Below are 13,667 nucleotides of genomic sequence, written 5' to 3'. Positions count from 1 at the left end.
ATAATATGTTAAAATTTCGACTTGGAAACAGGGTAGCAGCACTTTGGGCTGATTCCGCTTTCGTTTATTGTACTTTTCCATTCTTTTCGCTTTTGCTCGGTTCGCACGGGAGGCATAGCATGGCCGCACACAATAACCGGCCGGACGGACTGTGGCCTTGACAAATCGCTTGGTCGCGCCCTCAATTCAAATTTGCTGCTGAATTTTACGTCAACCAGGAAACTTTTCTACTTTTTCTCTATGGCTACAAAAGGTAAACACCTATTCGAATTTACTGCAATACGTTAACTTTCACTATATTCTCCGACTGTCCAGTATCTGACAGTTTCACAATATACGCAATATATTATATGGAAAATTGTATGAAACTGAAGAGTTCTTCTGGTCTAGCTGATTCGTATGCTTAGCTATATCGTATACTTAGTACCATAGTATATTTTTACTTACTAATTACTTAACTACATGTATGGGGCACTATGAAACATTGTTCCTATTTTTTTAATAACCTGTGTTTATGTTTGTTTCTTTTCTCCCTTTTTTGTCCAATTGCTATGAAATTAACCGGATACATGACATGCGAAAATGCAAAGTAGTTGCTATTCGTGTTGTTTTCCACATCAAAATGGGGAGTTATAAGAAGGGAAATAAACCGCTTAACCTTGTTTACAGATTTGGTGAAGGGAGCGCTCGCGTCTTAGCCAGTTCTTTCAATGCGCTAAAAGCCGCTAAGCCCTGCCTTGGGCCATAGGCCGTGGGCTCCTTTGAACGCCAGGCTAGCAGAACGAAAATGAATTCACAAACTGCGCCGTTTTCAATACGTGAAAGTTCAAGCCGCAGAGAAAGGTTTTGATATTTTCGCGGAGATAATCGCTTCAACCTGGGTGTGGCTGCTGTTTACCCCTGACATTGTCCTTCAGGACAGATTTTGAATTAAAAAAAAAATTAAAATAAATTGAATTAAAAAAAAAATACATACATATATGTATGTTAAGTGCTTGTGTATGGTTGGTTATGTGAGGAAGTGAGAGTGAAAGTGTGTGTGGAACGCGCAGCCTCCGCGCCACTAGAAAGGGGCAGCAAAAACGCGGCAAGCGCTCCATCAGCTGATTTCGGTAACGATTTTTGTTTTCTTTCATTTTCGCAATAACTGCGCCGTCGCCGTCGCCATCGCTAGCGCCAGCGCCAACGCTAGCGACAGCGCCAGCAGAGCCAGCGCAGCGTCAGCGACATCGACTAAAAGGATTTCCGTGCTTTCAGCTCATTTCAGTTCGTATCGGTATTCCATACAAGACGGAACGGAACGGAAGGCGAGCCACCAAAAACATTTCATGCATATAAGCAATATTCGCATTGCTGCTGCACTCAACGCAAGTCGTGCTATTTAAGAACCGTAACATTGCTGCTCTCTCTGTGTGTGGCTGTGTGTGTGCGTGAGTGAGTGTGTGCGCCGCATCAGTTTGCTGTTTGGCTTCTTTTAATCATTTGCCGCCTTTATACACATGTATGTGTGTGTGTTTCTCCTCTGTTATGGCCGCTGTTATACACAACATAGTATCTGTCATTTGATGGTGCAACAAAGTTCGTGTTAACGTACGTCGACAGACACATACAAACAAAACACACGTAGCACGTATGTGTGTGCCGTTAATTCTACTGCCGAAGATTAAGATGAATCTGTGCGGTTCATTAAGCCGCGAACTCTTCCTCGAAGGTATGCCCACACTCATATAATTTACATATTTTCTTTAGCACATCAACATGTCCATGAAATGTCAGGCGCTGACATTTGTTTTTACTTTCGTTGTGTGTGTTTGCTTAAGTGTGTGTATGCCATTATGCATACGTGTGTATATCTTCTTAGCTGGAGGCTTAATTCGAGAACAGCTTTTCCTTATATGTATTATTATTGTTATTATTATTTTTTACTTATATACATTTAAATATTTGCTAGTCACACATTTGAATGTGATGAGTGAAAATATGTATACGTACGTACATATGTACATATACTTATATATGTACATGCATCTATACTGTCTACATATTTATAAATATAAATCAAAACAAAACACCAAAATTATTTCGGGACGAGTGTGAACGACTCCCAGATATGCTACACACACACACACACACACACAATTATTATTAACAGGTAGGCATCTGGCAAATCTCTAAAAAAAAAAAGCTCTTAGCATCTTCATTAATCATAAACCGCATTCCGTGCAGGTCGAGTATATTTGACAAAACTATTTACATATATCTATTAATGTACAGGGTATACGTGCGCCAACACTGCTGAAAGCCTGTCGAAAAAGTCATTTCACAATCTATTTTATTGTTGTACGATACACATTCCTCTCAATTTGTAGAATAGAGACATTTCTGTGGGGATTTCGTGAATGGCGAAAATTGTCTTTTGGCTTCTCCGTAATATCCGGCAAATAAGCATTTCCCAGAAATCTGAACTCTTAACTCTCGTCAATCTCTATTGTACTGCACACATTTGGTAATTATTCGTTAGATGATGTCATTAGTCAATCTGTCCTGTCATTATCTGGCCATGGTCCACAGTTAAGTTGCTGTCCGTAAGTGACCTTTATCATAATGGAAATAATTGAAATAAATTGTGCCGTAACTTGCATATCCTGGCTAAAACAAAAGTTTTCCCTATAATTAGAAGAGATGGCAGCATATTAGCCTAATTTTCTCGGCCGTGCACAATTACCGCATAATATGATTATGTTTGACTTTGCTCTGATTGCGAAGGGAGGTACGCGAGTAAAAGAATATTTCCGTGTTCCATCAACGCTGATTAGCGCATTATGCGAATTATTTCCAAGAGCTCCAAATTGGACATCGGGGCCAAAGTTATGTTCAGGCACCGGAAGGTGCACGGAGAGCACGTTGGAATTTGTTGAAAGTTATAAACCACGGTTAATAAAATGCGCCGCCCGTAAACAGCATCCAATTTCTCTTTTATTGCTTTGCGTGTTCCGCTTCGCCATAGTAAAAAGTGAATTTGTAATCGATATTGAGTTATACTTTTCCAATTTGATGGGCCAACTTCAAACCAGGTGCCGAAGTACGGAAAGCCAATTAAAAGAAAATAAATAAATATAAGAAAAGAAGAGAAAATAATAGAGACGTTAACTTATAAATCATCCTGTAAGTTGGAAAGTTGACGGGCTGATAGCACCTCTGCTCGGCGAGGGGATACTTATTGATCGACCCTCGCGTTTGATGCGTCTGCAGCTCGCGCACTTTTTTTTTTTTTTTTAAAGAAATAATCTTATTTACAAATTGAAAATTAATTTAGAAACATTTTCACTCTCTACAAATTGAATTTTGATAAAAGTTTCGCAGGCACTTGCCTGCCACATGCCCCATGCCGCATGCCACATGCCCCACGGCTCATGCCACACGACTTTTGACGCCATTTTCGACACGATTTATGCGTGTTGTGGTGCTCGTTACCATTGGGGCCAGTCGAACGCCAAGCAAAGGAGCCAATAAGCCACGCTGCGGGTTTCTTCATTTTGCGCACTTTGTTGCAAGACTTTAGCCGACTGTAGCAGGTAGGGAAGGCTTTGCTCTGCCCTGGCTTGCTCTGCTGTACGGAATACGTGTGTACGCACGGGTTGCCTGCAGCTAATGTCCTGCAAATTCTTCATTTTTTTCACATTTTCTCTCGCGTGCTCGCTTTTAAGGCTTTTATCTATCTGTTGATGGCCAAATTATTGGCTGCATGGGGAAATGGAGCACAACACAAGGGGCAGCATCACCTCACACATTCTCAACTACTTACACACACACATCCATACACAGACTAACACACCCATCAGCCTTTGTCATGGACAGACATTAATTAACACCGATGACACCCACAACTTAACAAATAAACGTTAAATGGGCGAATGATATTCGCTTCAGGGACTCTGAGCATATTATGTATTCTCTATAGTTCTTTTTTTTTTAATTTTTCTTTTTTTTTTTAGCTTTAATCATTATTCATTCAACCGCACAATAAGCAGACTTCCGTTAGCCAACGCCAGAAAACGGATGTAGTGTTTTCTTGTATGTATGTGTGCATGCATGTGTGTGAGTGTGTGTTTATATACATGCATGGGTGTTGGTAATTTAGTTTAAACTGAATGCAGATGACGAATATAGGATGTGTATATGTATGCATGTATGTATGCTTGAGCATATATGTACATATATGTATGTATGTATGTGACGATTGTATGTGTGAGTCTATATGCTGTATAAGTGTATGTAAACTTCGTATATGTAGGTTAGTATTTAGATAGACATATAGCTAGCTTAAACTAGCTCATCATGCGGTATTTAATATGGGTGTTCACATACATGTTCATAGGTATGTGTAGTATTCGCACACACATGAAAGTATGTATGAATATGAATTGTATGTGTGTGTGTGTCTGTACGTCAAGTATGCATGCAGGCAAATACGAGTGCATGTATGCACATATGTATGTATGAATGCATGTATAGATTATGTTTGACTTTATGTATTCATTTACATATGTATGTGCTTACATGTATTCATGTGTATATGCATACATATTTACTTGTGAAAATACGAGTGTATGGCTGCATGCATGTAATTACATACATGTATGCAACTATGCAACTATTTATGAATGTACATATGTAAGTATACATGCATGCATGTCATCTATCTACATGTCGATGTATGCATATAGCATACATGTAGTATGTTTGCTTGCATGTTAGTATACTAATATGAAACTGAGAATATACATAAGTATTTATGTAAACATTTATGCGTCTAAGTATGTATACATACATATGTATATGTACGCATTTACGCAAGTATGTATGTATATTTGTATGTATATATTTATATATAAGAATGTAACTATGCATGTACATACATATATAATGTATATTATACATAGCCATTCACATAGATATATGTATATGTAGCATACGTTCAGTACATAGGTTTATATGTATATCTAGATAGATATATGTACATTTGCAGGTGTATATATACATAGGTCCATACAGACCTATATTTAGTTAGCTTGAACGGCATACAATCAAGGCTATAGCCTATATAGGCTATATAAGGCTATAGGCTATATAGTTTCTATAGAAACTTTCGGCTGAACGCCTAAAAGCAAACTCTAAAAATTGAAGCAATTACACACTCTGTAATAAGGCTGATGTGCTGTTAGCCCATTTGGGCTTACAACATGCTATCAACAACTCGCCATGAACGTAATTGTTGCTATAAAGCGAATTTCCCTTTTATTTACTTTCAGTTAACCGCAAGACTTAGATAAATATATATATTTAAGTTATATGATAAGTAGACCGAATTGCAGCGTAGGCAATAGACAAAACGGAGACAGCGAGAGCAGGAAAAAGTAAGTGCCGAGAGATACGTAGACAGGCACACGCCCGGCCGTAGCTGAGGGACGGACAACGCACTTTCCGGCGACTAGTATGGCCGCATCAAATTACGCCGTGCGGGGCATCATAGGGCAACACACTCGTACCACATGGCACTAAAACAAAGCCCAAGGCAAACGCAAACACTCTTGCATGTGGCATGACTACGACCACGATTACGACTGCGACTAGAAGCGAGTTGTGTGTGGAGCTGCAATTAAGGCAGACAGGCCGTGCCGGAGGCCGAAGACAATAGGTGCGCCCCATAGTCCTCGTCCACGTCCACGTCATCGTCGACCTGTTAGTGCTCTTCAAGTTATACAACATCCACGCCACGCCACACCACGCCACACCACGCCACACCACGCCACAACACGACACGCCACGCCACGGCACGGCCATAGGTTAGCGCCTGTCCGGGCTTAGCCAAATCCCAAGCGCCAACATGTTGCGCAGCTGTGTCTGCCTGCAGCGAGCTGGCGGCGGCGGTGGCAAGCGACGCAGCTCCTCCGTGGAGGACGCCTCCTCGTGCCGCTCGTCGGAAATAGAGCGTGTCGGTGCCAGCATGCAGACAACCACACTGGGCACCAATGGCCAGCCGCAAACGCTCGCACCTCAGCCAAATACGCGCGCATCCAGTCTGCTGCAGCTGTTCCACAGGAAAGGTTGGTGCAAGCACTTCCGCAAACCGCTCCGAGGCATGAGCGCAACGCGAGTCGAGAAATGTGAGTACCAATCTCAATTAATTGAATTCTATCAACATCTACTACAAACATGTAGAAGGTAATAAAAATAAATAAATAAAGAAAGAAACTATCATAGTTGATATAGCCTCCCTGCGGTGTTTCCCGTATCCGATTACAGCTCTTAAAATACCTTTTGCCTTCTCTTCAGCAGTTGCTAGTGCAGAATTTTAAATCTCGATCTGAAGTCTATTTGCACTCATTAATTTTGCAGAGCGAGGCATTACGTCCATTCAGCTGACGGCTGCGACAGCGAGCTTTGTTAATTATTGGCAATTAGTCAGCCACAAGTCGACGATTTGTTCAATCAGCCAATCAGCTTGTCAATCGTTCAACCAGTCAATTAGTACATTAATTAATCAAGCGTTTAGTTAGCCGATTGCTCACTCTGTCAGTCAGTTGGTGAATTAAGCAGTTATTCGATTGGCCCAGCAATTTAGGCAGTAGACAGTCAGTCAAATAGTTGGCAGGATTAGTCAATCAGTCATTGATTGTGTGTGATGTTAGTCAATCACGGGTCAATCATATTCGTGTTGGGAAATCACAGAGTCCTTAGTAAAGTTCACTCAATCAACTATTGTCAGTCAGTTTGTAAATCAAGCAACGATTCATTCAATCAGTTTTGTCAATCAATCAGTCATTCAATCAGTCAATCAGTGTTTCATTCAGTTATTATAGCAGCCAATCAGATATTCAATCATTCATTCGATTAGTGAGTCAGCTCCGTCAGCTCTTTAAGTAGTCAATCGGCTGTGTCATTCAATCAATAAATCGAGTTATAAATCAATCCTCAGTATTTTAAACAGTTACAGTAAATTTGAATATTATTCAATCACTTAGGCATTTTGTCAGTCATTTTGTCGTTCATTGAATTAGGCGATTTGTCAATCTATCAATCAGTATGTTAGCAGACAATCAGTTTCCCTTGCAATAAGCCATTCAATCAATAAGACAGTTTTTCAATCACATCATAATTCACTCAGTGAGCCATTTCGTCAATCAAATATTCACTCAGTATGTTCATCAAGTCTGCCTTTAATATTTAATCAGTCAGTTAGGGAATCAATCAGTATGCCAGTCAATTATAAGCAAATTAATAGTAGGGCATTCAATCAGCTTTACCATTCAATCAGTCACTCAGTCAGTCAATCAGGTTTAAAGCAAATCTGGCAGTCATTTAATCATTGCAATTAAATTAAGAATCAATTAAGAAGTCAACTCGACCGCTATCAAGTTATCGGGCAATCGATCAGTCAATCACGACTGAAATATCTATTTCAAATCTATTTTTATCTGTCATGGTAACACCTACGCCTCATCGTGCGTAATTCCCTGATATTGATTTGTGGAGGGTGTGGGAGATGCTTCAACCAAAATATTAAACTAAACCTGATCTGGAGAGCGGAGAGCGATTGCAGTCCTTAAAGCAACTAAGTGGTTTACTTATTTCAACACTCAAAAAAAAAAAAAAAAAAAATATAATATAAAACAATACCAATACCATGTCCGACACTACACTGACCTCCCCCCACCGCCTGTTGGCCCCCATCCAATTTCAGCCTTATTTCCAGGGGTCAGCCCCACTGTCGCGTTTTCAGCCGTCTGTATTGTGTTACAATTTGTGCGGCTCCCCAAACGAATTTAGCAGACGACGACAGCCAAAGCCCCAGACCAACCCCCTCCCCTGAACACTTGCTTGACCACATTGCTATTGACCAAGAGGGGGCTAAAATCGACTGGGTCGACACTCACATAGAACCACAGACAAATATAGGTGTCACAGGGTGAGGACACGGGGTGGGGACCGACGGGTGTTTCCACTAGAGAACCACTGAAATACCATTTGCGGGTCATTCGAGTCGCAGTCTTGCATGGGATTCCGCGTGAACAACAGTGAAAAGAGTGTTTCCTAGTCTATAATAATTGATTTTTACAAGTTCAGAGTATATAAAGCGACAGAGGCGCTCTGTGAAAGTGCTAAAATTATATATACATATATAAATGCAATCGAAGCTATCATGATAAATCGGGCAATCAACTATAGCTGACCGATCAATGGGTTGTATTGAAAGTAGAAAAATACGTAAACAAAATTTAGAAGAATGTATGCAATGCAATCTGCAATCTGCAATTAAAACACCATAAAACACTCGACTATTGACTGCTATTCAATAAATGTTGTACTATTAAATAGTTTAATTAATGTTTAAATTTAGTGCCAACAACAACAGCAACACAACAGAACAGAACAGAACAGAACAGAACAGGACAACGACAACACACATTATAGAGACACTCTTGTTTTAGTACTCCATTCTTCGCCTCTATTACATAATAATGGACGAGAACGGCAAGTAATAATTTAATTTGTAGGAAGCACATACTATACACACGCATATATATATATATATATATATATGTATATACTGTATATATATGCAATTTGTGCTTAGAGGTATGCTATGCAGCCCTTGCATCCAAAAACGTTAGAGCAATCATTCAATTAGGTTGTCCGTGACAACTTTTGCGTCCTCGACTCCATTCCACAGGAGTTTCAAGGACCTCGAAAAAAGCGTGTGCACCTAGACAAATACAATGCGAATTTGCTGAAGTGCATTTTAGAATATTAAGTGCCTTGTAGTCCTATTAGGTTAAGTGCATTTCGGAATTGAATTACGTTGCCCGATGTGAGCTGAGGCACAGCTAAATAGCTAAACTGAACGCAAATAGACTTTTGTTTTCTCTATTCGATATCAAATTACTGCAGCTCGTAGCATTAAATATTAATGTTGTGTAAATGCAAATGGAATATGGCGGAATTATATTGAGTTCCTTTCAATTTAAATGCAAAATTCGTTTCAGCTATCCGTGCGGCAATATTTATTCAAAAATGGTTCCGCCGTCATCAGGCGCGTCAGGAGATGCGAAAGCGTTGCAATTGGCAAATATTTCAAAATGTGGAGTATGCCTGCGAACAGGATCAGGCGGAGGTAAGTAACTGATGCTATGGGCATTTATAATATATGCATATAGAGTAAATATAGTATCTAGATTATTTAAAAATATTAGTATGTATTTATGTATGGGCTAAGTGAAAAGGATAGAAATTTCTGAATGCAATTTCTACTGATTGACTCATTAGAAAAGGGTAAAAAGGGTTTGTAATCGAGTAGAACTTGAGAAGACCCAAGCAGAGCTACTATGTATTGTTGTTCCTGCTTACGTGTGTGGGTATATTAGTTATTCTCTGTCTGTGTAGAAAATAACTCGCTCGATTGAAATTGGGCATATAGTATATCCCATTTATTTAAAAACATTAAACATTATCCTAGAATTATTGAAGCCTGATTAAAGCGAGCTTGAATGATTGACAGCGGGCTTAGAGTATGTACGACTTTATAATATTATCTTCAGGCATGATTGAAGAGATTTTGAATCGAACGTTGAGGTACGCCTCAGACATTCTTTCTAGGCGTAAATATAATTGCAATTTCAATCAACAGTTTTCATTTTTGTATACCTTAATCTATATTTTAGTTAGGGTTCAGTTAATGCAATTGCATACAAAATGCTTTCGGTTCGGCTAACCCTCGTAAATAGAACTAGTCTGCTGGAATGAGCATTAGCAGAGAAACTCGGCCAAAATAGAAAAGTGCATTTGTTAAGATTCGAAAGTCGATAATACTAAAAAAAGTCGATAATAAAAAAAATAGCTAAAGAACACACATACGCATGTGTATGCATGGACTTACATATGTAGAGAGATATGTTGAGGGAACTTGTTATATAGGTCACATTAAATATTTAATTGCTTTCTATTTTCAGCTGTACAAGTTCTTCAATGACCTTATCAAGCACATGCCTCAGGCCGCCGAGGCAGGAAATAAATCTAACTCACAACGATGTAAGTCCTACAGCTGAGTCTATTTTACACCCCTCCAATATCTGATAATTGATAAAAACTCCCAATAGGTTCTGGCTTGGAGAAGAGTGGTACCTTGTATGAGGAGAGCGGCGATATGGCGCGCATAGAACTAACAGTGCCCATAACGAAGAGCCACATAGATCTACTGATTGATGTGTTCCGCAAGAAACGGGTAAGACACATGCTAACTCCCAATCCCTTAAGTTTCCAGTCTAAATCCGCGCTTTATCGTTGCAGGGCAACCGTCTGCATCCAAAGTATGTGTGCCTGATATTGCGCGAGGCTGCCAAGTCGCTCAAACAGATGCCGAACCTTTGGATGGTGTCGACTGCTGTCTCCCAGCAGGTGACCATTTGTGGGGATCTGCATGGCAAACTGGACGATCTGCTGGTTGTGCTCTATAAGGTAATGCCTAACCAGATTTTCGTAATTCCCGACTCTATTCGTTCTCATACTCTTCTCAGAATGGCCTGCCGTCCGCTAGCAATCCTTATGTCTTCAATGGCGACTTTGTCGATAGAGGCAAAAGGGGGCTGGAGGTGTTCCTGCTGCTGCTATCGCTGTACCTGGCATTCCCTAATTCGGTCTTCCTGAATCGTGGTAATCACGAAGACAGTGTTATGAATGCCCGATACGGCTTTATACGCGAAGTAGAAGGAAAGTATCCAGTAAGTAAAGCTAATATGCCTAGCTTATTCTCTTATTTAAACCTGCTCTTCTTGTTCCTTTGAAGCGTAATCACAAGTATTTGCTGTCGCTGATTGATGAGGTTTACCGCTGGCTTCCACTGGGATCCATATTGAACAATCGCGTGCTAATTGTCCACGGCGGCTTCTCGGATACCACCAATCTTGATCTCATCAAAAGCATCGACAGGGGAAAGGTAGAGGCATAGAAGCAACCAATTTGGATATGGGATAGTTATATTTAGATTAATTACTTTTCAGTATGTTTCCATTCTGCGTCCCCCTCTAATGGATGGCGAGGCTCTGGACAAGGCTGAGTGGCAACAGGTAAGCTAAAGCAATTATACCTCTACCTATAAATTAAATGCTTAAATATGTTTGCAGATTTTCGATGTCATGTGGAGCGATCCGCAGGCCTCGCAAGGCTGTAAGCCAAATCAGCTGCGTGGAGCCGGTGTCTGGTTCGGGCCAGATACAACAGAATCGTTCTTGAAGCGCCATCGACTCAGTTACGTGATACGCTCGCACGAATGCAAGCCAAATGGACACGAGTTCATGCATGACAACAAGGCGAGAATAATACTAGACTTGATTGAAAGTCCATTTATAACTGTATACATATATCTATTGCAGGTCATCACCATATTCTCTGCCTCGAACTACTATGCCATCGGCTCCAATAAGGGCGCTTATATGCGCCTGAATAACCAGCTGGTGCCGCACTTTGTCCAATACATTTCGGCCGCCTCGCAGACCAAGGAGCTGTCCTTCAAGCAGCGCATGGGCATCGTGGAGTGCGCGGCCTTGAAGGAGCTGGCTGTGCGAATGCGCGAGCACCGGGATGAGCTGGAGGAGGAATTTCAGAAGTACGACCCAGATGACAGCGGCTGCATAACCATTGCCAAGTGGTGCTTTGTCATGGAGAGTGTCACCAAGCTGGGCCTGCCCTGGCGGCTGCTGCGCGAAAAGCTGGCGCCCGGCACGGATAGTCAAAGCGTAAACTATATACGAACCTTGGATTTGCTGGACACGGATGTTATTGTGAGCAAAGAAATGAAAATGAAATTGATTATTTACTTCATATTTGACCCGCATTCTCGATTTGTTGCAGATGAAAGCCGAGGCTGACGGCACATCGGTCATGGACGCTTTGTATGCCAATAAAGCCAGCTTGGAAACCATATTCAATATTATAGACGCTGATCACTCAGGTTCAATATACTTAACTCGCTCGCCTAATCAGAGATTGTTTAATTTGAAATTTGACATCTTTTCGGCTCAGGTGAGATAACGCTGGATGAGTTCGAGAAGGCGATTGATCTGCTGGTCGCTCATATGCCTGGCGTTTACTCCAAGAACGAGATGCTGGAGAAGTGCCGCATGATGGATCTCAATGGGGACGGCAAGGTGGATCTGAATGAGTTCTTGGAGGCATTTAGGCTCAGCGACTTGCACAGAAAGGAACAGCAGGAGGAGTATCTGCGCAAGCGTTCAACAACCAAATCCATTATATCGCAGCATCCCTCGGATTCGGTGACGAAGCTCGCTGACAAGATATCCAAAAATATGGTGCTCATTGAACAGGATATCGATCCGACGGACTGTGAGGCGAAGGATGTGGGGCAAAGGTCATAAATATGATTAGGATTGGGTAGTACAATTATGCAATTATTTCACTAAATTATAAGAGGTCAGATCTAATATATCGACACTAAAACTATGCTAGGAACGAAATATTAAGTTATATAACAGATCAAATTCCGAATTGCTTCTGAAACCAAGCCTAAATAAATATGTCTTCAGCTGTTTTTAACCCCTGAACACTTTCAAGGCTTGCTTAAAATATTTCCTAAAGTTTATTTCCAACTGATTGGCTTAATTTTTGCACAAATTTACAACTAAAATTCGGGGTATATAGCATACTTACATACATACATATATATTTATATCGTTAACGATTTAAAAGGCAATTATGAAACAACTGTGGATCGAGGAAAGTGTTTGTTGGTGATTAACAGAAAAGAGCAAATATTTATATAAAAATATATCCATTAGAAAATATATGATATCTAGCTTTAAGCTCCATTACCTCTGCTAATATATATATATATAAAACTTATTTTTCCAAAGCATAAGGAAAGGCAAGCTAAAGATGGCCAATGGGCCACATCATTCCCAGCCTTTAGTTTCCTCTCAATTGCATTCAATTACAATTAGCAATAAGTGAAAGGATGGATTTTAAGAACTGCTTTTAACTAAAATATATTTTATTTTATAATTACCCAAAGTACAAAGGATATATAAAGTCATAGATAACAGCAATTTATATATGAAGCGGCGGTACTCGAATATTTAAGAATTACATAAATATTTAAATATATATATCGCAATTGTTTAAACACATTGTTCAAGCCAAGGGATCAAAATCTAACATTTAAATTGTTTTGAAATGCTTACCTAATACAATAGTAATTATATTGTTACATATATACGCCCAGTTGGGCAATGTTATGAATATGCAAGAAAAATATATTTATGTTATATGCAAAATACATACATACATATATATTTTGATAAGTCCAGTCTTTCTACATTAGTAAATTAACATCAAGAAATCAATTAACGATATGCGAATATATACACATACTTATATAATCTATGATACCTACTTACAACTAATGTTCTCAATTGAATGTTTGGAAATTCGGAAAACATAAAATTGCTAAGCTGAGCAATTGAGAAACTCACTAAATCAAACATTGTAGCTAATATCTATAATCAAAACTAACGATCTGGTCCAAATAAAATTTATTGAGTTTGCCTCATAAGGAAATAACATTTTAATAAATACATCTTTTGACTCTATAACTA

The 13,667-nt window shown here is 39.8% G+C and overlaps 1 protein-coding gene across 3 annotated transcripts; it reads left to right on the top strand.

The window, feature by feature from the left end:
- Window positions 1-1,271: 1,271 nt before the first annotated feature.
- Window positions 1,272-13,667, top strand: LOC6583262 (serine/threonine-protein phosphatase rdgC). Of its 3 annotated transcripts, XM_015162796.3 has the most exons (13): window positions 1,272-1,711; window positions 5,313-6,167; window positions 9,048-9,175; window positions 10,011-10,089; window positions 10,158-10,282; window positions 10,348-10,515; window positions 10,575-10,778; window positions 10,844-10,993; window positions 11,058-11,123; window positions 11,181-11,366; window positions 11,430-11,837; window positions 11,908-12,007; window positions 12,079-13,667. In XM_015162796.3, the coding sequence occupies exons 2-13, from the start codon at window positions 5,888-5,890 to the stop codon at window positions 12,429-12,431; spliced, it is 2,247 nt and encodes a 748-aa protein (XP_015018282.1). In that variant the 5' UTR covers window positions 1,272-1,711; window positions 5,313-5,887; the 3' UTR covers window positions 12,432-13,667. The 3 variants fall into 3 exon arrangements, with proteins under 3 accessions (XP_015018282.1, XP_015018283.1, XP_002008935.1); XM_015162797.3 differs by lacking the exons at window positions 1,272-1,711; window positions 5,313-6,167 and adding an exon at window positions 8,048-8,289; XM_002008899.4 differs by lacking the exons at window positions 1,272-1,711; window positions 5,313-6,167 and adding an exon at window positions 8,048-8,535.

The sequence above is a fragment of the Drosophila mojavensis genome, unplaced genomic scaffold (genome assembly GCF_018153725.1).
Source record: "Drosophila mojavensis isolate 15081-1352.22 unplaced genomic scaffold, ASM1815372v1 contig_74, whole genome shotgun sequence".
NCBI lineage: Eukaryota > Metazoa > Arthropoda > Insecta > Diptera > Drosophilidae > Drosophila > Drosophila mojavensis.
The sequence above is the reverse complement of the archived record's forward strand: the minus strand, read 5'-3'. Positions and strand labels throughout refer to the sequence as shown.